At 41.7% G+C, this 27474-nt stretch overlaps 1 protein-coding gene across 2 annotated transcripts in view; it reads left to right on the forward strand.

Annotated features, from left to right (window-relative positions):
• Positions 1–25360, forward strand: part of mapk8b (mitogen-activated protein kinase 8b) — a 39016-nt gene extending 13656 nt beyond the window's left edge. Inside the window, exons 4-12 of one of the 2 annotated variants that reach the window (XM_028567495.1) lie at positions 309–367; positions 4124–4262; positions 8749–8914; positions 11795–11866; positions 17254–17436; positions 18910–19034; positions 21271–21334; positions 22942–23019; positions 25098–25360. In XM_028567495.1, coding sequence (XP_028423296.1) covers positions 309–367; positions 4124–4262; positions 8749–8914; positions 11795–11866; positions 17254–17436; positions 18910–19034; positions 21271–21334; positions 22942–23019; positions 25098–25114 — 903 coding nt within the window. In that variant the 3' untranslated portion in view covers positions 25115–25360. The remainder of the gene's footprint in view (positions 1–308; positions 368–4123; positions 4263–8748; positions 8915–11794; positions 11867–17253; positions 17437–18909; positions 19035–21270; positions 21335–22941; positions 23020–25097) is intronic. The other variant, XM_028567496.1, reaches the window with a different exon arrangement.
• The last annotated feature ends 2114 nt before the right edge of the window (positions 25361–27474 follow it).

A 27474-nucleotide genomic window follows, 5' to 3' on the forward strand; every position in this document is an offset into this window, starting at 1 on the left:
TTAGTCAGCGTGTAATGTGATGAACAAGCATGTAGGAGCAGTAAATCTCCCATAGACGTAGTAGGGGACACTTGGCTGGAGCCCAGCTTACCCCTGAGGAGAGCTCTGCAAAATGAAAACTAAATCGATGTGAACGTCAGTCTTGTCCTTGTGCGTCCGGTGAAATTGTGCTGCATCAGGCTGCATTTCAAACCACCTCGTTTGATTGACAGTTGGTCTTGAAAACGGGAATCTCGTTTGATTACCACAATGCTCCTCCCTGCGGCTGCCCTAACTAACTCTGCTTTTTTTTCTTTTTATTTCGGCAGATAATCGGCCTATTAAATGTATTCACACCACAGAAGACACTAGAAGAATTCCAAGATGTGTGAGTATTACTGATCCCAAATAACATCTGCTCGCTGCGGGTTTGTAAAATCAATGCAGGATGTGGCATACTGGGGGCTTAGATTGCCTTTTCTGACTTTTAGGGGATTGTGCAGCGTAGCTGGATCTGTGGTTAGTGTGTTAACCTGCCTTACTACAAGCACAGGGAGATTTATTTCAAGGAATACATGTAATTATGATTGCTCTGTGGAATGCTTTCTACAAACTAGATTCAGGTGATAGATTAACAGGTGGACATGTTTTATCTTGAAATAACTGTAATCACCGACCTAAGTCACAGTGAAATGAAAAGTTGGCCATATTTGATATCAAGCGTCCATTAAGACAAAAAAATCTGGCATCATGACACACACATCATCAACATGCAAACAATCACATAATGCCTTCTGGTGGAGTGCAGCTTCTGCTTTCTGTCCCAAGTTTTATTCCTTTTGTGAACTCCGACTTTCGCAAATTTGGGTGGACACTGCCATTTGATAAGAAGAACATTGGGGTTATATATTTGGCAGCGTCCCGAAGTCGACAATACTGGGAACTGGCTGTGGAATCGCAGAGAGGGGAGTACTAAACTGAGATGTGGGGGGAAGTGATGGTTTCACGGAGTATGACGGGAACAAACATGATTAATGCCATCCTCTAGAAGCTGTGCGTGCGTGTGTCGGAGAGCTTGTGTGTGTGTGTGTGTGTGTGTGTGTGTGTGTGTGTGTGTGTGTGTGTGTGTGTGTGTGTGTGTGTGTGTGTGTGTGTGTGTGTGTGTGTGTGTGTGTGTGTGTGTGTGTGTGTGTGTGTGTGTGTGTGTCTGTGTCTGTGTCTGTGTCTGCAGCGCTGTGTCTGCCTGATTGGAGCTAAAAAGGAAAAACTGGCCAAATCATAGCCCGAGGGCTGCGAGGCAAACATGCAGTTAGAGGACGGAGGAGAACACTGCACTCGGCTGTGTGTTTGCATACCTGAATGCATACTTGTATTACAGCGTGCATGACAGTGCAGTATCTGTCTCAGCATATACATACCGTATGTGTGCCTACACTCGTGCTTGCACAAAAACACTTGGCAGGGTGTTATACGCATTTTCCGATTCCTACATAAAGAATTAAAACACAGTGGATTTATAGAAATGTCATCCAAGCAGAAGTTCTACTTTTCATGTTGCAGAGCTGGACGCTCTGTTACCAAGATGTATCTTTTGTGTATAACAATCTGTCAGGAGGTCCTTCCTCCGTGTAGGAGGATTGTCACGAATGATGATGTAACAGCTGCCAGACAACATAACCCCGTCACTGTTTTGAGAAGGAGAACCATTACTGTCACTTCCTAAATGCCATTTAAAAACCAGTGCTGCGTGGATGAGGGAATAAGAGATCAAAATGTAGCTTTGCGCCTTTTTTTGCTAGTAGTTAATATAGTTATGTCTTAATGACATTTCATGTTGATGGTTTTCATTGAACTTAAAGGATTGTGAAGATCCAGGACTTAGCCAAAAAATGGGAACATCGACAACTTCTCAGTCCTTCCCCCCACCCCCTTTCTGCTAAAGCCCAAAACGGTCTCATGAGCCTCTTCCCCCCACAAGGGAGAATGAATGCGTGTGAATGAGCAGTGATTGACATGCAGTTAGACACCCCACTTAAAGAAAAAGCTGTAAAGCTAGGCAGCGCTGATCTAATATAATATATAATATAATTATGTAAATTTAAGATTTGGTTACTGTATTGCCCATTTCTCGCCTAAAATGTTTATAGAAACATATTTTACTGCACTGTTTGGCTAAAATATGTTAGTTTGTGAACAGGAAGTGGGCGTCTTACAGTTCCCTAAATCGCAGAAACGCAGGCTGAAAAATCTGTAACTGAAACTGTAAAACTAGTCAAACAGAAACCAAGATTTGGGTTACTGCTTTGCCCATTTCTCTTTCTAAAATGTTTTCAGAAACCGGTTAACAACATTGGGCCTCATTCACCAACCGTTCTTACAAAGAAATGTGTTCTTAAAGCCTTCTTACAAACTTTTTACGAAGATTCTGGCATTCACTAATGTTTTCTTAACTTGGATTTGTTCTTAGCTAAGAACAAAATCTACGAACACTGAAAAGCACTCTTACGCACATTTGAGTGATGACAATTTGCTCCAAATGATTGCTTACTGCATTTAATTTAATTCTACAGTCGTTTACAATGATAGTATTTTACTGTAATGTATTTCTGATCATTTGTTGAAAAATAAATCATACTATGCAAAAAAAACACTGCAATTTACATCAGCAATTAAACTGATTAAATCTTGCGTTATTTGGTGATTGATCGCTATTTATAGGGCCAAAATGCAGTGGTAGAATGTAACAAAGTACAAATTCGTCCTAACTGTATCTGTACTTTACTTAAGTAGACTCAATAGTGCATAGCCTACTTTTGACTTTTACTTTGTTACATTTTGCAGCAATTATCTATACTTTCTACTCTACTGCATTTCTACAATGTTCCGTTACATTTTCTGATCAGTTTCCCCCCTGCCAAAACGTCTTCCTGACCATCACACGTTTGTCTCACCAGTGAAGTTTGGTTGCCATAGATACTGTATATATGTGGCACCGCTGATCCAAGCCGGCTCCGGTGCTGCAGAGCCCGGGCGCAGCGCCGCTGACCCTCGGTAATACAGCCTCCGGTAAAAGTGAAAATGAAAACATTTGTTTTTATTATTCCCGTTTTTAAATCAAAGTTGCTGTATCTATTTCTCTCCACAGCGTTGTTTACTCCTCCGCCAGGCTGCGTAAGACGCGTTCATATCTTATTTATTTGGCTGGACCTCTTCACATCTCCCCATGTCCGCTGCTTCACACACTTTATTTGCTTACTTGCATGGTTAAAGAAAATAAAACTGTCTTAAAATACATCCATGAATAAAACCAAACGCATTCCGATTCTAACAACACATTTCCGTTTTATGCTGGTTAGGATAGGAACTTTTTTTAAAAAGCCAGGCTTTGTTTGTGGTAGTGTTTTCATGGGCCGGTGTGGCGCAGTGCATTCTGGTAGTTGATGGTTTTCTACCTTTGGAGCAGAGGGAATATCACAGCTAATTTTCTGTGTTTTCTCGGGTCATGTGGCACCACTTTCAAAAAATGTTTGCGCCATTCTACTGCACAGACAGCACGGTTTTAACAAAAGGCCCTCTTTCCAGCGGTAAAATACTTCTTTAAGTTCACAGCTGTCTGGAGACTAATGAAAAATGTCCCAAAAAATATTAGTAAAATGTCCACAAATTATTAGTTAAATAGCCAGAGTTCATTTTGAAAATATGAAAAAAAATAGGACTAAAATGTCTGAAAGAAAATTTTAGTTATCTACTTTTCCAGATGACTCATTAACCACTTTGACCCTCTTACATTACATTTTTATTTTGTTTAAGGAGTATCACATTGTCACACAAGTCATGAAACTGTGCTACAACTAATGTTTAATGGTTAATGTAAAATATCTGGTGAAGCCAACATATATGTGTATGCGAGATGGTGTTTGGTGTTTTTATCCCCCAATGTCGTCTTCCAGGCAACGCTGCATGAAAGGCACTAGGCTTAGGCTAGGAAAGGGTTAGGGTTAGGTGCCTCGAAGTTGGCGGTGGGGGCTTAAAACACCATCGAGCATGCAAGATTCTCTGTGCGTGTATGTCCACCTGCCTGGCTACCTACCTGCCTGTGTGCGTCTCTGCAGGATTCCTTTACCCTCTGTGTTTTTCCCTGCAGGTATATAGTGATGGAGCTGATGGATGCCAACCTCTGCCAGGTGATCCAGATGGAGCTGGACCACGAGAGGCTGTCCTACCTGCTCTACCAGATGCTGTGTGGCATCAAACACCTGCACTCTGCCGGCATCATACACAGGGTGAGGCTCGCCCGTATACACGCACACGCGTGAAACGGGTTCACATACATCGGCTCCAGATAGTAGGTCCGCATGTCAGATCGTAAGCACACGTATGCGAGCTCACGCTGATCCGCAGGCGTAAATTAACATTTTAGGATTCAGCAACCTCGGGGTCTGTCGGCATCGGAAATTTAAAGGAGTCCGCAGATAACAAGTCCGCCAACACTAGTCTCGCTTTGCCAGACCCTCCTCCACAGTGCTGCTGCGGAGGGTCTGGCAAGTCAACACAGCATTCTGGGATGGGAGGGAAAACGTGCTCTGGTTCATTGGCATTTCTTTAAACCAATCGCAATTAATCGATGAATCGGATAAAAAAAAAAAAAGCATTAATTTACATCAACTCAATACATGCATACTTATTGTTTTAGTTAATAGTTGTGTAAAGGTAAGTAACCCAAATAGCAGATACAGACAGACAGACAGACAGACACACACACACACTTATTCATTAAATGATTACCATCATTGTAGTAAGTGCAAGTTAAGTTCATTTATACACCACACACTATTATATTTGTCAACAATAACTGATATGGGACAAAGCACATAATATATACATAACAGATTGAAAAATGAACGGGCCAAAAAAGGCGAGTGAATAAAACCATGTCTTTAGTCTTGCAAAGTATACCACCCCTGCTTTATTACTGTTATTACCGAGCTAACGCTAGCTTGTCATGCTAGTCAGCTGGATAACGAGTAAACTGCAGCACCAGAAGAGCTACTGGAGGGACTGTAGGTTCCTCACTTCAGAACAGAACAGAAGTAGGATAGTGTAGTGACTTTACCCTGCTGTTGAACTCCCTTCCTCCTCATCAAGGACTCCAACATGTTTACGTTTTAGGTGCTGACTCATCACCGTGGTGCGCCCGTGCCATGCCGTGTCGCTTTTGCTTATCTTGCAATTAACACATTTTTTATTTATTTAGTGTGAAATGCTCCCACACCTTGGATGACTTGGGTCGTACTGATTTCTCTGCCTCCGCCGAGTGTTTCAGAACAACGTTATGGGTCTCTCCGGTCTCTCTCCGTATTTCCTCTACCGCCGCGCTGCTCTTTTTTCTTTTCTTTCGCTCAGCGCTGTTCCGCTCTGCGCTCAACTCAATTTTTTTTTTTTTTATCTCCGCGACTAGGTGGCCTAATAGTTGCGCGACACAACAAATCAATAATTCGTTGCCAACTTTTTTAGTAATCGAATTTTATCGATTTTATCGATTCGTGGCAGCCCTAGTATGCGCACACACAGATAGTCAAAAACACACTGACACGCGCACACACACACACACACACACTGACTGCACTCTGTCAAACACTCTGAGTAAAAGACGCAGCAGTAGATTAGCCGAGCTCCTCCTGCTCTGCCAGCCAGAACTAATTGAGCCAGAGGCGGAGCAAACCAGCCTGGCTCGCATCAGCACGCACAGCTTTCACGAGGTGAACAGATGCAATGTGAGTCATGGATCGCCAATCATTCAGCTCCCTTGTTCTCGTGGGCTTTGTCTCTATGATGAGAGCTCCTTTGGTCCCTTTCAAGATGATCAGAGTTGCCAAGCAGCCCTCTGGAATACATTTTCCTGTGCGTTTGTTGTGAATCCCACTTGGTCTTCTTGGTAAGACCCGCGCTGCTTAGCAGCCCGATCGGTTGAGGTTAGTCATTGATCTCAAGTGTTTAAGGTCCAGTGGTGTCAAGTAACGAAGTACAAATACTTTGTTACCTTACTTAAGTAGAAATTTTGGGTATCTATACTTTCCTGGAGTAATTATTTTACCGCAGACTTTTTACTTCTACTCCTTAACATTTTCACGCAATTATCTGTACTTTCTACTCCTTACATTTTAAAAATAGCCTCGTTACTCCTATTTCATTCCAGCTTGTCAACATTCAAAAAACCTCACAAAAACAACCAAAAACCTATCCAGATAAATCGCGCCATCCGGATAGAGTGAATTTGATTGCGGTCTTAATGAGAAGTATAAACATATACCATTCCGACACCCTATTGGTTTGTACGCGATCCATCGCACCTGCACAGACCCGGTGCTAATACGGCACCGGTGCCTTAACGACCGTTATTTACCGGACCGAATAGCAACGCGGATTTCGGTGCCTTATTAGGTGCCACTTAAATGACTGCGCTTCTCTCTGATGCTCCGAAAACGGACGTTAGAGGGAACTGAAACATCGCCGCACGGGACGCTAGTTAACACTATACTCGACAGCAGCTAACGTTAGCCTACCGTTAGCTAGCAGCTGGAGTAAACATGGTTAAAATGCTGACAGCTGAACGGTGTAAAAGTGTGTCTGTATTTCACTGGAGAGGATTCTAACACCAGACTGTAGCTGCCGTTGTCTGAAAAACACAGAGGAGATGTTTCACCTTTTTCGTCCCTTCTTAGTTTGCACGTATGATTTTAATATAACATTATTATAGTCAATATGGCCTTTAGAAAAACGTTTTTTTGTGGAGGTGGGGTAGTGCACTATTAGGCCCCTGTGGGGCGGGCTAAGCTTTTGTCCTTAATGGCATTTTTTCCTCCTTACATTACTTTTATACTTTAAGTAGTTTTGAAACCAGTACTTTTACACTTTTACTTGAGTAAAAAGCTTGAGTTGATACTTCAACTTCTACAGAAGTCTTTTCAAACCCTAGTATCTATACTTCTACTTGAGTAATGAATAGGAAGGTAACGGTCATCCGGCTGTAAAGTGATCATCATAAAGCCAAAGAGTAATTGCTATGGAATTACAGATGAAGTATCCAATTTTGTTTCTCGATGTCAATCATGCTGAATACCAGCCAGTCCACCCGAAACGGTTGGCTAATGAGTTGTTGTAATAAATGGACTGGCAGGTGGCCATCAGTAAATCAAAGCCCCGCCGGGCACAGAGTCTTGTTATGACACGAGTACAATGCCAGTTTAGTTTGACAGGATTACCTCCAGAATTTGGGGAAGTACTCGATCTGCAAGTCAAACTACTTCAAAAGCTCTTTGTTTTTTTATCATTCAGCAGGGGAGTTGAGACCCATTCGAAAGGAGACTATCAGAGACAATTGGAGTCCTAGCTCAGTGCGTGTTGTATTTCTTGGTGGTCTTCCTGTAAGTGTCAGCCAAATGGCATGACGCTTTTCTGAATATAATGCAGCAAAGATATGATAACACTGAGCTCAGGGAATGGTTAAATAAGAATAAAAAAATGAATGAATTATGGTTTCTCCTGGAAGAAAACAAACACCAGTATCCAAGCCCCACAACACCAACTCCCGTCTTTCCCATATATAGAATTTATTTGGAGAATTTTTTTTCCCCCACCCACACAAAAAAAAATACTTTTTCCATGTTGTACTTGTTATTCCTTTTATATCTCTGGTGCATTGTGCCAAAATGGAAGAATGATATTCCTAACCAAAAGAAAGCTAAAAGAAATAACTCCACCATTTGCCACACTAGTCGTACCACAACTGTACCTCGGTCTTAGTCGGGCTTCTAAGGCTGCGTTTGGTCCAACAAAAAAAAGAAGCAATCTGGCTATTTGCCGCAGGGTTGTGCGTCGGTGGGAGTGTCACAGTAACGGAATTGGTGGGAGTGTCAAAGTTGCTGTTTTCCGTCAGATCGTTTTATAGATCTCTGCGTTTCCGACCGCACTTAAAGGCAGCCTCATTTCATGGAGGAAGAGAGAAAGAAAAGGGACGAGATCGACTGTTCTTTGTTGTTTGGGAAACAGCTGTTCCTCAAACTCCCGGGCAGTTCAGCGCTTGTGTTTGGTGTTTTAAAACGTTCTTGTGGTAGCGATAGAGGCAGCAATGTTTCCTGTTTCCTGTACGGGATTCTCACACCGCCTCAAAACCCACTGACAAGTCTGATCATTGGTTACAGGATTGGCCACCGCAGCGTGACGCCGGGTTGTGTTTGTCCAAAAGTTGAGTCTGTCTTTTCGACCGCAGGCTGCTGGGTTTATTTCAGTCGGACCATCTGACCGCCGACACAGGCTGTGTGAATTAGGGCTGGGCAATATATCTATATTAAATCAATATATGAGGCTAGATATTGTCTTAGATTTTGGATATCGTAACATGATACAATTGTTGGGCAGTAGGGGCAGGTCTGTCCGAACAACATCCCCCAATGTGTGCATTATGTTGGGAGGATGATTTCAAAGGCAACCGCGACTGCATTGTGCGTCTGCCCTATTTCGGATACCGTGGCGGCAGAAATTTTGCCGTGGCGGGCCGCCACTGTTGTAGCTGCTCTGTTATTTCCCTTTACCCGCTTAGTCATTGTATCCACATTATTGACGATTATTTAGCAAAACTGTCGTCGTGTTGATATTTTTGTGAGAGCACCAATAGTTGACCCTAAAATACTGTCTCGACATCGATGTATTTGGTAAAAACAAATACCGTGAAAGCAGGCTAACTCTCTCGGCGCTGTGTTTTCTGTACAGGACCTGAAGCCCAGCAACATCGTGGTGAAGTCCGACTGCACACTGAAGATCCTGGACTTTGGCCTGGCCCGGACAGCCGCCACTGGCCTCCTCATGACGCCCTACGTGGTCACCCGCTACTACCGCGCCCCTGAGGTCATCCTGGGCATGGGTTACCAGGCCAACGGTGAGTGGAGGAAAAGCAGCTTTATTTTTTTTGACAGCGATTGGCCAATAAGGAGCTCCTGAGCGGCTGCCTGCCCTGCTGCATGGACCTGCTCCACCCCACCCTCCCCCCACTGGGATGTTTTTCGACAGCACCTCCCAAACACAGACACACACACTCCCACAGACACTCTTCCTCTGTTCCTGTTAATGTCACACTCTCTGGGGGGGTGGGGGTTGGCATGTTGGGCATTGGTGCTTTGTGGGAAACTTCCTGTCAGGGGGACTCCAGTTCCCAGCAGTGCTTTAGCATGCGTTTGATGTTTTATTAAGAGGTTGCCTGTCCTGAGCTGCATACAGGCTGGCTTAAAAAAAAACGCCAGTATGAATACAGGCACTTGTGCATGCTTCAGTCGTTTCACTGAGTGCTCCTGCTTGGAACGTATCACAGTTTCTGCAAGGTCGGCCATAAAGGAATAGTTCAACATTTGGAGAAATATGTATGTTATAATATATAAGACAGTCCCTCCAGAAAAACGTGATTATGCGATCGCATAATTCAATGCATAATCAGCCAAAGTCCGCATATTTATGCGGGGGCCGCATTTTTTCAAATACGCCACACTTTTGCTGCATAAATTGCCGATTTCCGTCCAGGGCTTGCATGATTTCATAATCCCCGCATTTTTGTTGCAAAACTGTCACATATTAGCCTGACAATTGGGAACTCACCATTGACGGAGCTCAATCCGAGGGGTGGGATAAACGGTTGTCTTTCAAATTCCCTCTGCACGTAATAGGATAGCGCTACAACCAGGCAGAGCAACGAAGAAGGTAGCGGAGCTAGTTGATAGATTAAACTTTTGCCGTATCCGGTCGGCAAAACTCCGAACACATCTTCCTTTTTTAAGAATGATTTCTGTGCCGTTCTTTGTTCTTTTATCAAAGAAAAGCTGAACTCCAAGTCTTCCAGAAGTCCGCTGTTCCCAGCAGCAGCAGCCATAAGCCCCGCCCACAGACTCTATACACAATGTGATTGGCCTGACCAAAATTTGGTTTTTGCAGCTTGAAAGTCAACGGAGAGTGCCTAGACCCCCCCTGGCTGCAAAATAAATTTGCTGCCACTAGGGGGAGTCTAGATTTCTAGGCTTGTCACATACTGTATATCTTAGCAGAAAGTTGAACACAAGAGCAGCCATTTTCCCCTGTTACCATGGGAACGTTATGAAGTGACGTAATTACGCAACGTGAACATCATCGAAAAGCAGGGTGTTGGGGGAATCACATTTTTTTTTCTCCTCTTCATCAAACCGCAGTTTTTGCAAGTTCCCGCAATTTCATCGCATGAAATTACATAAATATCCCGCATATTCCATCGCTTTTTTTAAGAAAACGTGTCTCATAATCAAGGATTTTTTCCCGCAACAATCACAAAAAAACTCTGCATTTTTCTGGAAGGACTGACAAGAGAGTGGTATCAAGCTTCCCATCTAATTCTCTGCAAGACAGCTGACAAGTGTATTTCCCAAAATGTTTTGGGGGAAAAACATTTTTTGGATAGAGATGGGACTTGGGCTCCAGTAGCCCAGCAGAGAGTTAAACCTTTTAGGTATAACGTCCGATGCATAACAGTGAGTTAGCAAATTTCGATTTTTGATTTAGAGAGAACTGAGAATAAAATGTTCCCTTTTGCACAGACGTCATGACGTTGATACATAGTAATAATGTAGCAAAGAGATAGCAATACTTTTTTTTCTTCTTTTTTTTCCTCCTGACTTGTTGCATTTCTTTGCTTATTCTCTTCTCCCTCCTTTTAATGCTGCACACATGTAGTGGATATTTGGGCTGTGGGCTGCATTATGGCAGAAATGGTTCGCCACAAAATCCTTTTTCCAGGAAGGGATTGTATCCTTGAGCTGCTTGCAGCGGTGTTCAAAACACAGCACACACACACAAAAAAAACATTGTTCGTTTCTTCCAACCATTTTCTTTTTTCATCAAACGGATCGCACGGAGATCATATCCAGTGAGCAACTACAGAGATTCTATTTCTCAGATTTGCCTGACACCTCGACTTGCAACCACCCACCTGCTCTTCCTACAGATACACACATACACGCTCACACGACTCATCCCTCCCTCCCCACTCACCTCAAGCACCGTGACAGTCACCTGAAGAACCTGAAATAGAATTGAATAGCTTGCTCTTCCATAGCCTGGAACTAAACTGCATTAAAATACCCTTGTCTATCCTCAAACTGCTTCCCATATGTCTTTGTCGATGCCATAGCAACAAGTCGCACAGAAAAGTAAATTGTCTGGTTGTGCTCCACAACACAGTACTGAATAAATTGTTGTTCTGTTAGGGAAATATTTGTGAGACTCAGTGTCTGCAATGCACATGGGAGTGACTCGGGAAAAAAAAAAAAAAAAGCTTAAACAAATGATTACTTCTGGCCTTATGGATCAGAATATTTCAGTTTTAACGCAACTTGAATAGCAGTGAGGACCCTGAGGGTGTTTAAAAATGCATTTCTGCAACAACAAAAAAAGATTTTCAGAAGACCTTGACAGTCAGTGTCTCACTTTAAACACTTATGATTCAGTGAACCTGAAGAAGAAATTATCTTGAGCACATGTTGTTCGATGTTATGAACAGGTTATGCAAGAAAAGAAAGAAAATGATGAAGAAATAATGAGTCACGATTTTGATTAGCTTTGTGGGACGCTGACCCAGGTTTGAGAGTGCGTTCAACTGCATGCAACTCATTTTTGTCATGTATCACACACATCACTTGGCACCACATCATTTTCTTTTCATGTTATTTACCCCCCCCTCTATATTTTTAGGTTTGTTTTCAGTCCTGCATGCTAATTTGGTGGTTGTCATTTCATTTTTCAGTTGATGTCTGGTCTGTTGGATGCATCATGGCGGAAATGGTCCGGGGTAGTGTGTTGTTTCCAGGCACTGATCGTATCCTTAAGTCGAACCTCCATCCAAACCCCCCCCACCCCCTCAAAATGCCATCTTGTCTATCATCCTCTTGTCTGACATCTTGTTCATGTCTTTCCACTCAGTGGGGGGACCTACCAAGCCACTGCCTGTTTTAATGAGTGATTTAATGAGTCATTGTATTCAGCGTCAACATTCCTTTCTCTCAGTGGCTGAGTTGAAGGGGAATGGACCTTTTCTTTTTTTTTGCGGCAGACATTTTGACTTGTCATAGTAGGAGAAGCACAGCTGAAATTGATAACCTTAACTAGGGCTGGGCAATATGCAGAAAATCAGATATCACAATATTCTTGACCAAATACTTGATATTTGGTCAAGAATACCTCGATACCGATATTGTGGTGATATTTTAGGGTTGAGAATTGGGGCTTTAACTAAATATCTTCACACTTAGATTTTAGATAAATAATCATCCGTAATGTGGACATATTGTCTAAGTGGGGTAAAGGCAAATAATAGAACAGCTAGAAGTCTGCGTCGGCTGTCAGACGGTCTAGCATTTGTGTCCTATTACCATATCAAAAATGTAAGACTATATCTAGCTGCATATATCGATGTCAATATAATATCTCTATAGCTATAAGCAAGAGCAGAGTGCAGGAGTTTCCTTTTTTCACCATATATTCATCAGTTCAAAATGACCCACCCCAACCAGGAAGAGACAACACTTATCTCATGTCACGATATGACGATATCCAAAATCTAAGACGATATCTAGTCTCATATCCCGATATTGATATAATATCGATATATTGCCCAGCCCTAACCTTAACGATGGCTCAATTCCATTAAGTGTCCCAGTAAGCTATTTCAGTGAGTCAGCATGCACAATGCCAGGGCCAAGTGGAATGCAGCCATACTTAATGGTTTTGAACACACCAGTGCTTTTCCTATCACTTGTCACCATGTCTGCACAGGTAAAGCACAGGTGTAATCATTAACCCTAACGAGCACCATGCCTGGGTTAATTAATTACACCTGTGGTTTCCCTGCTTCACCATATAAAAACACATTTGTCATGAAAATGGTCTATTTTGCATTTTTATCCTTTTTTTATTCGTACATGAATGAACACAATGTGAGTACATCTTTTAACATTATGTGGGTGCTTTATTCTGCAGTTGTAGTTGGTTGTTTAGTTGCATGTTCTGCGAAAAACTAAGGCGACTTCTTTTGTTGTTCTTACTTGGTTCTGAATGTGTTAATTAGCGTAGAGTATGCTGCGTGGATGCTATATTTGTGTTTCTCAACATGGTCAGTCGGCTGGAGCGGCTTTGCGGCATTTAGGAAAACATTTTGTGCGCTATCAAAGAATTTCTAATAAGGGAAGAAGTTCCACTCTCGATACTTCCGGCTTCTGAGCTGGTTGCAGTTCCACTCTGGGACCACTATAGGGCGCTCACGGGCGAGTGCAGAATGAATGGGACTCGCTATATGGAGCTATACCCCTCAAAATCCACTTTTCTCAGGATATAATTTTTGTCTAGTAATTTGAATGTTGCATTTAAAATCTCTCTTTTGTTCTAAAAAGCCTTTTAAAATGTCAATGACGTCATACGCGTCGTACGTCCGGAGATACTGCTTTACGGCAAGCTCTGAGTCGATTCCTTTGTTCTCTCGAGGCATCGACAGCACAGCTGACCAGTTAGGCTCTCCCTGTCAATACACGTGTTTGCTAATGTTTTAAAGACCACGCCGAAAAATTCTGACATTCTGGTTCCGCTTCGGATGCCGTCAAGCGGGATCTCCGGTCGTAATCAGTCCTTCACTGACCAATCAGCATTCATTAGCAGAATGCTAGCGTGTTATGGGCTACAAAGACTCACCCTGTAAGAAATCGAAAGGACACAACAAGTACTCGATCATTCAACTTTCGACCTATAATCCATGTTGAACTTGCAAAAACTACAATCAAATCTGAGATTTCTCAACGGCAATCAGGCGAAAAAGACAAATTTAGCCATCTAGCTCCATAGAGTCCTATTCATTTTGCACTCGCCTGCGATCACCCCCAGTGGAACGCTGGTGGAACTGCAACCAAATTCGGTACAATGGGGCTAAATAGGAAGTTGACAGGCTTTCCGTAGACGGGCTTTGGCGCAATCGCTGATTTAGAACTGCATTAAGAAGCTTATAGTTGCTTAACAATGTAGAATGCCAGTTGACTTTGGTTAGGTAGGATTAATATAGTATTAGCTTGATAATTGAAGCCTTCTGTTGGCTGTTGCACTTTGTTTGCGGTGTTAACAGTAGTCACGCATTGCCAGACCCTCCTCCATAGCGCTGCGGAGGAAGGTCTAGCTAGTCCACACAGCATTCAGAGATGGGAGAAAAAACGGGCTCTGGTTTATTGGCATTTCTTTAAACCAATCACAATCGTCTTGGGCGGTGCTAAGCGCCGAGCGGAGCCACTGTACTGCTGCAAAATAGCCTCGGGAAGGAACTTGTTTCGGTGGAACGTGTGTACGTTTAAAGGTTGTTTTAATCGTCCAACAGAAAACTCAGATTGGACAGATAGTCTAGCTAGCTGTCTGGATTTACCCTGCAGAGAATTGAGGAGCAGTTAACCATAGTCTTCAGAAATCCACCGATGTTTAAAATTACAACACAAAGAAAGAGGAAGGTAACGGACATCCGACAAGAGTGACATCCGGTGGAATTTCCGGAAGAACGAGAGCAATCCCGGAAGTGGAACTTTGTGTGTATAGACTGTTAAGAGACATGCCACTGACAGAGATGGCAGCTAAACAAGATAAAGAAAAAAATTCTTATAGTAATTTAACTTACTAACATAACACTGTCCCGTTTCAGTTTTTTAGAAAGCTTAGCCTAATTAAAATAACTCTGGAAAAATACTGTCTGAACAAAACTAATTGAAACAGAGGCTAGCTTGAAATAGTAGCAGGTCTCTAAATTAACCCTGTTAGCCGTTTACTCATCATTTACTAATCCTGTTGAATGTGACACCCTGAAAGAAAACCAGAAAGGCATTCTCATCTACTGGCATAGGAAATGCTATTGCCTATTTGTAGTATAGTAAAATGAAAATACGCGGAAAAGGGCTGTTAAAGATATACATTAGCTGTGTTTCCATTCAATTGTCAAGCAAACCTTTTGAAATGTTGCAAAGAAGAACTGTGATTAGGTGCGTTTCCATCAACTGGCAGCTATAATTGATACAGTCCCGCTTTGGGTATGACAAATATAGTTGCCTCTCTCCATGAAGGTGGTATTTCCCTTCTGACAGGACCCAATTTAATGGATCTATTGCTTTTCAAACCAGGCAAAACACGCGCAAACAAGTACTTTGAATAAGAAAGCGGTTATGGATGGTAAATCAGAGCTCTGGAACCAGGCTTTTCCTCCTGGTTGTTCATTCAGTGTTAAAGGTCCCATGGTGTGAAAATGTCACTTTATGAGGTTTCTTAACATTAATATGAGTTCCCCCAGCATGCCTATGGTCCCCCAGTGGCTAGAAATGGCGATAGGTGTAAACCGAGCCCTGGGTATCCTGCTCTGCCTTTGAGAAAATGAATGCTCGGATGGGCCAATCTGGAATCTTCCCTTTATGATATCATAAGGAGAAAGGTAACCTCCGCTTTCTATGCTTTGCCCACCCAGAGAATTTGGCCCTCCCATGAGAAAGAGAGAGACATCGTGGCTTGCAAACGAGTGTAGCATGGCAGTTGGTCAAGGCCACACCCCACCCCCACCTTACACCCCCCCTCTCCTCCTCAATAGCATTTAAAGCTACAGAAATGGCACGTCCTAAGGAAAGCTCATTGTGGGACTGGCTCTAGTGGCTGTAATTCTGCACCAAAGCTGAATTTTGGGAAAGAGACTTCAGATACAGTATTAGGGGACCACTAAGGTCTATATAAAAGAGACTTCAGATACAGTATTAGGGGACCACTAAGGTCTATATAAAAGAGACTTCAGATACAGTATTAGGGGACCACTAAGGCCTATATAAAAGAGACTTCAGATACAGTATTAGGGGACCACTAAGGTCTATATAAAAGAGACTTCAGATACAGTATTAGGGGACCATTAAGGTCTATATAAAAGATACTTCAGATACAGTATTAGGGGACCATTAAGGTCTATATAAGAGAGACTTCAGATACAGTATTAGGGGACCACTAAGGTCTATATTAAAGAGACTTCAGATACAGTATTAGGGGACCACTAAGGTCTATATAAAAGCATCCAAAAAGCAGCATGTCATAGGACCTTTAAGGATGAGTAAAGATGTGAACAAGGCATGTCTGCGTGCATGCGTGCGTAAGAAAAAAGAGTTGCTTACATGTTTCCAGGTGGGAATCACCTGTCTCACCTAACGGTTCATGGTGTGTGTACCCCCACTCCATCCATCCAGACTCATTTCCACAGGTTTGAATGGAATTTAAATCTGTTTTGACCTTTTCTTCATAAGAAAAACTGCCAATACTAAACAGCCTTTCACCGAACCTTCTGAATATATACCGTTGCATTTACAGAACTATTTTAGGAACAAATCCAAGCTAGAACAACTCAGTACAGATGTAGAAACTCCAGAAACTCTTTTATTATTCATTAGTTGTGCAGAATCAGATACGTTAAAAAAAAAAAAAAGGAAAATCCCACACTCTGCTCTTGCTTATAGCACCACCATTTATTAATCAAGAGTATTTTCCTATTATATTGATGAAGGTCCAGAGGGAACGGAAAATTACTTTTCTTTAATAAATTGAGATGCTATTAAGTAGGAATGGGGGATATGCAGAAAAAAAAATCTCATGATATATTTGACCAAATAAATCAATATCGATATTGTAGGGTTGACTATTGGTGCTTTTCAGAGCATATTAACACAATGAGAATTTTTATAAATAATGTGGATATAATGACTAAGTCGGTAAAGGCAAATAATAGAACAGCTGGAACAGTCTGGTAGGTTCAGAATATTACATCACTTTACTGTAATGTAGCCTTTAAAACCAGGAATAGACCACACTTATCATATTGCCATATTAAGTTATCGAAAATCTAAGACGATATCTAGCCATATATATATCGATATAATATCAATATATTGCCCAGCCGTAATTCACACAGTCTGCGTCGGCTGTCAGACGGTCTAGCATTTGTGTCCTATTACCATATCCAAAATGTAAGACTATATCTAGCTGCATATATCGATGTCAATATAATATCTCTATAGCTATAAGCAAGAGCAGAGTGCGGGAGTTTCCTTTTTTCACCATATATTCATCAGTTCAAAACGACCCACCCCACCTTTAGAATGGCCAGTCCGTTTGTCCAAACCCAGCCCAGTGCTTTTTTACTTAACACCTGCCAACCTTAAGATATCGACCAGTGGAACAAGGTGATCGAGCAGCTGGGGACCCCGTCTCAGGAGTTCCTGATGAAGCTCAACCAGTCGGTGAGGACCTACGTGGAGAACAGGCCCCGGTATGCTGGCTACAGCTTCGAGAAGCTCTTCCCTGACGTCCTGTTCCCTGCAGACTCTGAACACAACAAACTGAAAGGTAAAAACAAGCTTCTGTTGTTCTCTCTTAATGCCATGATATCATCTTGTAAAGGCTTACCGAAAGCACAAAATAACTGGTGAAAGGTTGTACATTTAGTGCCTGCTAAGAGTTAACTTTTTTTTTTTCATTGTCTTTTAAATTTTTTTTTGCAATTATTGAACCTAAAAAAAAAACAGTTGAACAAATCAACAGTGAAAACAACCTTGAACTGTGAACATTCCCCTCAGTGCTTTTGCCCTTTTATTTCATTCAGAACGCAAGACAAAACACGAGTTTACTTGCAAAAAGTAATGTGCAAAATAATCGTTTTGGTTTTGTCAATTAATCTGTTTTTGTGATTGATTAGAATTTCAATTCATTGCACAGCCCTTAGTTTTATGCCAAAATATGCTTGAGCTTTACCACATGAAATGTGAATAGAAGACTCCATATTGCATCCGTTTGTGTTGCACGCTGTGTTTGCCACCTTGCAAACATCCGCCGACAGCAAAGCCCAAGTGACGAATCAATTTTCGGTGGCTGCCCCAAATTAAGCACTTATTACAGAAAGCTGACGTCTCAGGACCAATTTGTTTACTGTGAGGGGGAATCTTAACCTCAAGCGTGTCTTCGTGTGTAAATGGAGAGGAGATGACAGGAACTGTCACAGCGAGCGCCGTGGAGCTGTTGCAAGACAAAAAACAGTTTTTCTGTCCTCATAAATTTACAGCGAGAGAAATATGTGACAACCGTGTATTCCCCCTGAAGTACTTCCTGTTAAACTGCATGTGTTGGATGTTCCCGTTTGGCTCGGACTGCTTTGATAGCCCCCGCTGGCAAGGCTTCCAGATAGAACATATGATAATGTCCTAAAATACCCAAATACAGAGGAGTGGAGGGGGTCTTTAACACGGTTAAAGACCCCCTCCCTACGGTCCCTCCCTACGTTGTGTCCATTATTGCGCAATATTAGTTTAAGGCAAAATATCTGTCAAACCATTCTGAATTAACCAGAGACGTCCCGGGCTACAAACCGTATCCAACACACCAAAGAAAAAAAATCTTCAAAGTGAGAATAATGATCCAAAAATTATCATATCCCAATATCATTCAAAATAATCGCAATTACGTGTTTTCCTCATATCATGCAGCCCTAGTTTAAAGCTTAAAGGGGCTGTTCTTGACAAACTGGAAACAAACAAAAAAAACAGCGGGCTAGGATTGCCTCCACGCGGCTCTCGCAGACCATTCCCCAATTCATGAATTACCAAACCTTTGTTTTTTCACGGCCACATGCACTAACATTGACGCGTCTATTAAAGCAATGAACAGAGAAGCTTGCGTTACAACACACACAGAGGGAGTGTGACTTCATTCTATGCTCAGGATGCCATTACTACACTATATTTTTTTACTTAGCAAAAATTGAATGTTGAGTACATCCTCTTTAATGTTTACCGTTTGTCTTTTTCTGCCACAATTTGTTGTCAGCGAGCCAAGCCCGAGACCTACTATCCAAGATGCTGGTAATAGACGCGTCAAAGCGGATCTCGGTGGACGAGGCTCTCCAGCACCCTTATATCAACGTGTGGTACGACCCGACTGAAGTGGAGGCAGTAAGTACTCACTAAGTAATGGTTCGTTTTTTTTTGTTTTTTTTAAGGTATAATACGAACACATATGTAAACCATAAATGGTAAAACATTCCTGCATTAAAATGACTAGACCTAAACCCAAACTAACCTGCAGAAATTTTTATTTCTAAACCCAGAGGCTGGTGGGTTTGGCCATAGCGATTTCAGGGTTGTTACATGTTAAACAGAAAGTATCTCTAGGCCTATCTCTGTAGGGATCCTTTTAACAATGTTGTCAGGCACTAAGAATAATAGTCTGAGCATGTCAGTGGCAAAACTTGCACTTTTAATGGATGGAGGTGTGCAATTGCCCAATAACGTTACATTGCAGCTTGTTTCGCGGTGTTGCTTAATACCGGACCATTTTCAAAGATTGTTGTTCCCATCAGTTGGCCTGGTTGACACCAGACCCTCCTCAGAGTGGGTCTGGGCAAGCTTCATTCACAGCCCATTTCCGAAGGGGCGTGACCAACGGACGCCGCTCGAATGCCTCTGGGCGCAATAGGATAGTCCTTCAACCAATCAGACCAACGACCCGGGTGACGTAGCAGCGACAGCGGCATCAACGGGTCATTATTGAATGTAAACAAAAAAAGCTAGCGTCATCACGGTTGTGATTGGTGCCTTGATTTGGAAAAATTGGAAATGGGCTTGAACGGGCTCTTGGCCAGACGGACTTGTGGAGCAAATCTCACATTTGCCGGAAGTTTGTCAGGGTTTTCCCAGGCTACCAATCAGTCACTTCAACACAAAAACACAGGAGAATAGGGTCCAGGTTAATAAAAAAACAGCAACACAAAACAAACTCTTTAAGTTCAAAGGTAAAGCTAAAATAAAACCTCCCATCTAAGGACCCTAAACCGTAAAACTCAATTTCCTCTTCTTTGAAAATGTGTGTTTGCTCTGCAGCAAAATGTGTTGTCTGTATGTGTTTGGATGACACACTCCTTGAAAAAACACACTGACTCAGCCAGTGCAAATTGGTTTTGCCTTTGATCAGGCGCATTGGGAGATGAAGTGAATTGTTGCTTCCCTCCCTCCCCTCTCCTGTCTGGCATAAAATGGCTCTACAGAACTGACAGCCTTGAACAATGCAAATTTGTATACAGATTTTGCTCTGACACTGCCTAAATGCATCAAATCTCCATTTGACACTGGGGAGGACGGGTTAACTCTGTCCCACGGCTGGCTTCGAGCTTGTTTATTCCAGCTCTGTGCGTGCTATAAATTTTGAAGTTTGTGGTATTTTCCTGGAAAAGGTTTGTGCACTGCAGAAGCAGAAAAAAGAAAATGTCTGCATTCAGTGCGTTTTAATGTGAGCAAGGTTTAATGCAGCAGTTTTCAATCTCCATCAATTAGCTGAGTCTGTAGGTTTTCAGTTTGAGCTGGAAGCCACTGCAGCGGAGTTTCCCCTCTCCCGTTTTCTCATTCACTCTCATTCACCTGCTGTGGTGTTTATGGTAGTCAGTAGGTGTGTAAATCACACGTTTTACCACGATATTATATCGATTCTTTGAACAACAATACAATATTTACCGATATCACAAAGTCTGCCACGATACGATTTGGATTTATTCAGGGGCCTGCGACCGATACGACACGATACATGAGCCCATTTAACACGGACAATTACATTTATATTTTTTCACAAAAAGCAACTAAAATATGATTTGCCAGTTTCATTACCAAGCTCTTCCAGACATTTTTATTAAAAACAAACTACTATTTTTGATAAAAGGAATAAACATAATGTGGGAATTTCAAAATAACGTTGACGAGATGTATCGAAATTTTCACTTTGTATCGATAATATTGGATCGAGGATTGAATCGATGTATCGATCCAGATCGATGTACCGTTACGCCCCAGTAGTCAGACATACTTTCAGACTTACTGTCATTGTAACTCGAAGGCTACACGCTCTGTGAATGGCAGTATCAGTAATTAATAGCCAGTGTGGGTCACTCATCAGTCAGTTTGAGTCTGAAAATAATAAAGTATGTGGAGTTGTCGCTGATGTTTAGAATGAGCATCCAGTTTAGTTTATTTTATCTTAAAAAATAAAATTTTAAAATAACGGATAAATAAGAACAGATTCAGCACAGTCTTCCAAAATTATTGTCCATCCATCCATCCATCCATCCACAAAATTATTGTGAATGATTCAAAAAAGGATTTCTGTCAAGTACAGAAAACATGTGTGTCTGTCTTTTCCCAGCCGCCACCCGCCATCACAGACAAGCAGCTGGATGAAAGAGAGCACACAGTGGAGGAGTGGAAAGGTAGGAAAGATCCCCTGTTTCTCAAAAGTACTTAGCTTTTTTGCAGTGTTGTCGCATAAGGTTGTTCTATTTTCGTGTGTCGCTGCCTGTGAGACATTTAGGGCCCTATCTTGCACCCGGTGCAGGGCAAAGCCCAACGCAAGTGTCTTTGCTAGTTTAAGACCGACGCGGTTGTCAATTTCCCGTCCAGCGCCCGCGTTGTTTAAATAGCAAATTAAAAGTTATCTCAGCAGTGCAGCAGCAGCAGTTCAGCAACGCACAAACATGCAAAAGATTACAAATAAAGATGTTACAATGTGAAATAGTATTATGATATGATCTGCTCGGGCGCTTTCACGCCCAAGCAGATCAGTTTCTTCTCCTGAAAATATCTCCTTCCTGCTTAGCAAATCCACTATCATAATAGCAATGCGCCAAGCTACAAACGCGCCTGGCTTTTAAAGGGAATGAGAGATGACACTCTCATAGGTTTATTGCATGTTACGCCCAAAACACACCTATGAATTAATGAAGTACAACCCTTTTGACCATGCGCCCCACGCACGGACCCCAGATATGCATGTTTTCCTCTGCATGTCTGAATTCTTAATTGTACTAATGTCTGATTTACAATCCTGAATTCTGCTCTGGAAATAAGTGATGAACATGTGGCATACGTGTCCTCCTGGATTCCTACTTTCACTACCTGAAATTAGATTAGATTATCTGCATTCAAGTCCTTTTTTTTGTGTAAAATTCAAATGTATAAAGTATCAATCTGTGTTGTGTTTTTTATTGAAATACGCTAGATTGTTTATCTGTGATGAAAGAGAAGTGTACATAGAAGAAAACGGGGAAACTGAAGAAGTGATTATACAACTTAAATCAATCAAAAGACATGTCAGAATTGTAGATTACACCCAAATTGCAGGTGGCATACACGGACAGGTGGCCAGACCGTTTTTTTTTTGATGATTTATATAATTATTAGGCCTAATAAATTATCTAAAATGTCATGTTCAGTAAGATACTTAACATCTTATAAACGGGCATAATATTGGACTAGTTGTCACTGGATTTCAGTGGAACATATAGCGGAGTATCATCAGCATAACACAAATGGATGTTTTGCTTACAAATAATGTCACTTAAATGTAACATGTAAACATAAAAATGACAGCAGACCTGTGATTGACCCCTGGGTAACACCACAGAAAAAGTGAGTGGAGGGGGAAGAGGGGGCGGGGGGGGCAAAGAATTTAAACATCCTCCTCCTCAGTGCTGCCAGAGTGATAATGACAGCAGGAGATTCACACATAGAGCATTTCCTCATCCCACACTCACACTGCTGCAGGAGGTTTTATTGCATCTTTCTCTCCTCAGAGATGTTGTTAAATTGGCCAAGTGTGTGTTTCATCACGTGAGAGAAAAACAGTATTGAAGTAAGGCCAGATCACACAGTTATGGGAAAATAAAAAAAATGAAGAACAAAATGGTGATTAGTAGTACAGAGAAAAAAAAAAAAAAAAAAAAAGAAAACTATAAGGTGGTATAAGTGCATACAGCCCTCTCTCTCTTTTTCTCTGAGCTCCTTACTGCAGTAAATGATTGTGTCTTGTTTGTTGCAGAGTTGATATACAAAGAAGTGTTGGACTGGGAAGAAAGGACAAAGAATGGTGTCATCAGGGGACAGCCAGCGTCCATAGGTAAGTGGCGTTTCTTGTATGTGTGAGAGATTGCATGTACAGTATGTGTGTAATGTAAATAAATCAACAGTGCACTGTTACATTTCTGCATTGGATGTTTTAATCATTCTGAAAAGGGGTTTTCCACTCTTCAGATCATCTTTGTACTTATCAATACTAATTTTGGTATTTTTTCTACGACTGGAATCATACATACAGTATGTGGGCTGCAGGAGAGTGAGAACATTAGCACACTTATTCCTCTAGTTAGACATTTATTACATGTTCTGTTATGACCCGGCTTAGGTTTGGCGTAAATTGGCAGGATTATTAAGCAGAATAAGAACTGCAGCAATTGGCATCTATCCAGCATGATGTGGCATCAGTACTGCTCTTTTTGAACGTTATACAACGTAAGAAAGCTTTTTTGCACACCTCTTTTGTCGGGCAGGTGCGTAGGATATGATCAAAAGTAGCAGATCAAAAAGTTTAGAGAAAATCCCACACACTGACCATTACGCAAGCAATAATTTATTTAGAAGAAAAATACAACGTTTCGGTCTCAGACCTTTTCTTCTAAATAAATTATTGCTTGCATAATGGTCAGTGTGCGGGATTTTCTCTAAACTGAATGTTATACAAACAAACGCAACAAACTGTCTCTGATCTCTGTAATTGCCAAACCAGCCCTCTAAGCCTACTGTTTTCATTTCATTACTTTCTTTTGTTATGTAAAAACAGTGTAGAGAACCTGTAACTAAATGTATTTGAATAGAACATGCAATTTTTTAGCAAAAATTTAATGTCTGGTATATTGCGAGGCAGCATGCGGTCCGTGCCGTTTTTTTTTAATTCTGGCCATATTTGATATAGCTTCTCCTGCATTCCTGTACTTTTCATAGTCCAAAGACATGCAAGCAGGTTGTACTAGAGACCCAAGTCTTGCTTGCCAGACCCATCTCCACAGCGCTGCAGAGTAAGGTCTAGCCACTCCACACATACACTCCTGGATAGGAGGAAAAAAAACATTCTGGGTTGTTTGCATTTCTTTACACCTTCGTCTTTGGCGGCGTTAAGCTCCTGTTGCAGCAACGGTGGCTCTGCAAAATGGTCTCAGGAATGAACTTGTTTTGGCGGAACATTTGCACCCCGCAATAGAACAATGCCACGTACAATATTAAATGAAGTTAACCGTTCACACAATACAGTAACGTGAGCTATTTAAATTATCTGCATGTATGGTTAACCCTTATTTGCTCTTACCAGTGTATCGCCGTGTGTATTTTGTCCGTAGCAAATCCCCACCAATCCGTCCCAAATTGTCCCAGGTAGAAGTAAATGCCGTAAACATATTCTTTGTGAATCTTTACAATCGTTCCCCGAAGGAACCGAGCAGGCCTGCCTTGTTAGGCGATCCAAATTTTCCTTCTAAACTTGCCATTGTCAGCGAATAGCTTGCTATCTCGACAGTTTTTGTGGTTTGCCAAAGGAAACGAGTTTTGCCAGGCGAGGGACATTGGATGTTCCTGCGATTATCCGATGAATGAATTGTCGACGAGCCAGACTATACAGACCCTAAACTCCCCCTAAGGAGCACCATCTCCTTATCATGACTTACTGAATTTACAGGGTTCATACGTTTTGAAAAAACCTGGAAAAGTTATGGAATTTAAAAAAATGTAAATTCCAGGCCTGGAAATGTTTTGGAAACCTAAAAAGACCCAGAAAGTTTTGGAAAAGTCATGGAATTTTTTTTTTAACACCGCATAATAATGTCATTAATAAATGTATTTTCACGTTGTCTTAACCTCCCAGATTCTATTCGGGGAGCGATATTATGAATCCCACTGGTGAACCACATAAATTGTCATCCATTTGATAGTTAAACCTCTGAGGGTAAACTTTAACACAGGTTTGTATTCTTATTGTATAATGTCGACATTTACAGGAACACATAGTCATGGAAATTTGCTGAAAAGTATTGGTTAAAATGCGTATCAACCCTGAATTTAACTCCAATCATACAAAGGTGCTTCAGCAGCCCGTGCTGCGTGTTCACTTTCCACGGCTGACCCCAGGCCTTCTCCTGTGTCCCACAGCACAGGTGCAACAGTGAGCGGCAGCCACCACCAGCACCGCACCTCCACGCCCTCCCCCTTCTCCGTCAGCGACGGCTCCTCAGTGTCCCCCGACCCGACCCTGACCGCCCCAGACAGCAGCCTGGAGACGGCCAGCACCGGCGCTGCTCTGGCAGCCACCGGCCCCCTGGGCTGCTGCAGATGACTATCATCTCCACCCCCTCCTGGTCCTGGGATGGGCCTCGCCCCCTGGTCGCATCCAAGACCACTTGCCCGACACTGGCTCCTAGCCCCACCCCCTGCATCCCCTCCCCCCCCCCCCCTCTCTCTCTCTCTCTCTCTCTCTCTCTCTCTCTCTCTCTCTCTCTCTCTCTCTCTCTGTGTGCTTGTCTTCAGTAGTGTAGCGGTTAGCCATCTAGCTGGACAGATATATTTTTCTTTTCTTTTTGTATTACAGTTTTTTTTTTTTTCTTTTTCTTTTTTAAATAAGGATTTATTTTTGTTTGAGTCCTAGCTGTAATTTATTGTGGCATTTCTTTTTTCCAGAAACCTAAGATGATGATATGAGAATTTTTATGATTTCACTACGTTCCGGTTTCGTATTAACCGACCGTGAGAACTGAAAGAAATATCTGTAAAATGTTTTAATGTGATCTATTTTTTTCTGTTGGAAGTCATTTGTTAATTTGTAAGCTACTGCTTTTACAACTTGCCATATACATGTAGACTGAGTTTGTACAGATTCTACGGTAGATGTAGTTTTATCTCCGATACAGGTTTGCAGTGAGCCATTGAAACATAATTGAATTGGCAGATGTATGGTCTCAGTACTCCCCTCATCCGTTTTATCTCACGTGTTTTGGATATCGTTTTGAGTGCATACGACATATCCGTTGATTTGAACTGAGATCGTTTAGATTTGACTTGTAAAAAAGTTTTTTCCGCTTGTGAGTCACTACTACTTCCTACATTGTCAAAGAAAAAATAATAATGAGAGCTTTATAATTTACTCATTCTTCTCTTTCTGTTCGGACACAATTTTCACTCGCCATATAATTCATTTCACCTTCTGCATTTAAGCTACGGGATTGATAATGACCCACTTAGGTCCCGCAAAGGTGGGGGCTTTTTTGAAAGACTTCTGTATTTTTAAGTGCTTTTAAAGTGTCTCTTCTTGTCTGCAACAGGCTGTGACATTATGGAACTGGAGTGGTGGTATTGCTTTGGAGGACTGGATGCACGTTCTCCACTGGCTCGCTTTGACTGTGAGGTATTGCTAACAGTTCAGAATGTTTTTTGTTTTTGTTTTTTGTCGCGCTTTGGGAGGATTATCGAGACGTACACGAGTTGTGTGAGGTTGTAAAATCGGTGACGGTGTTGAGTAGAATGTGCTTCGGTCAAGTAGGGAATTGTGGGAAATGAGAATGCATGTGAACGTGTCGAAATTGGGTGTCTTGGAGGGATAGTGATTCTGCAGCCTGATGGAAGAGTGTGCAAACATGTCCTACTACCAGATCCTGTTGCTATCAATGTGCTTTTGTGAATTTGGAAATGTTCTTCTAAAGGTTGGCCAAACACTTTGCATAACAGACTTGCCTACAATTGTGGAAGAGAAAAAAAAAAAACTGAAACCTATCGGCACAAACAACCCGAGTCAAAAGAAACAAATTATTTGTGACTGTATGCAATAATAGTGCTCTTTTTTTTGAGTGTTTCTTGATTCAGATTTGAAAGGAAAAGTGCCTGTTTGTCATTCATTCCTGAGTACGGGGGAGGAAGTGGATTCATTACGTGTAGGTTTTTATGGCGTCTGGTTAACAACGACGAACCGGTAATGTATGATGGTGTTGTAGTTCTCACAAATGTATTGTATATTTTTCTACTTGTTTTTGATTTTGACCCTTCAGAGGGGAGACTGTTGTGTCTTGCAGGGTAAGAAGGTGATGGTGTATATAAGTTGAGATGCTTAAGCACATGTTTGAGTCATTTCGGAAGAAAAGGCAGTTTTATCAAGGTCTTTCATCAAAGTAAAAAGAAGTGTTTCTTTGCAATGACAGCAACCGAAATATAGGTTAATATTGAACAGGAAGTTTTCAAAATATAACTACTGGATCAAACTTAACGAGGGAACTCTGCGACTGCATTATTGTCAGTGTTTTGTGATGGTTTAGGATACTGTTCACAGGTGGAGTTGCAGACGGACACGTATCTGAGAGGCAGAGCCAAACAACCATGGCGTTTCTGGCTAATTCATTTTTTTTTTTTAAGTTTAAAGTAAAACTTGTGGTACAAACTGAAAAAAATTATCCAACCATAGTTACTTTAAACCAGCCATATTAGCTGAAAGCTATCTAGGCAAGTTGTGTAATGGTTTGTTGACTTTTTAAGATCATGAATA

Source organism: Perca flavescens, chromosome 21 (genome assembly GCF_004354835.1).
Source record: "Perca flavescens isolate YP-PL-M2 chromosome 21, PFLA_1.0, whole genome shotgun sequence".
In the NCBI taxonomy this organism is placed as follows: Eukaryota; Metazoa; Chordata; class Actinopteri; order Perciformes; family Percidae; genus Perca; species Perca flavescens.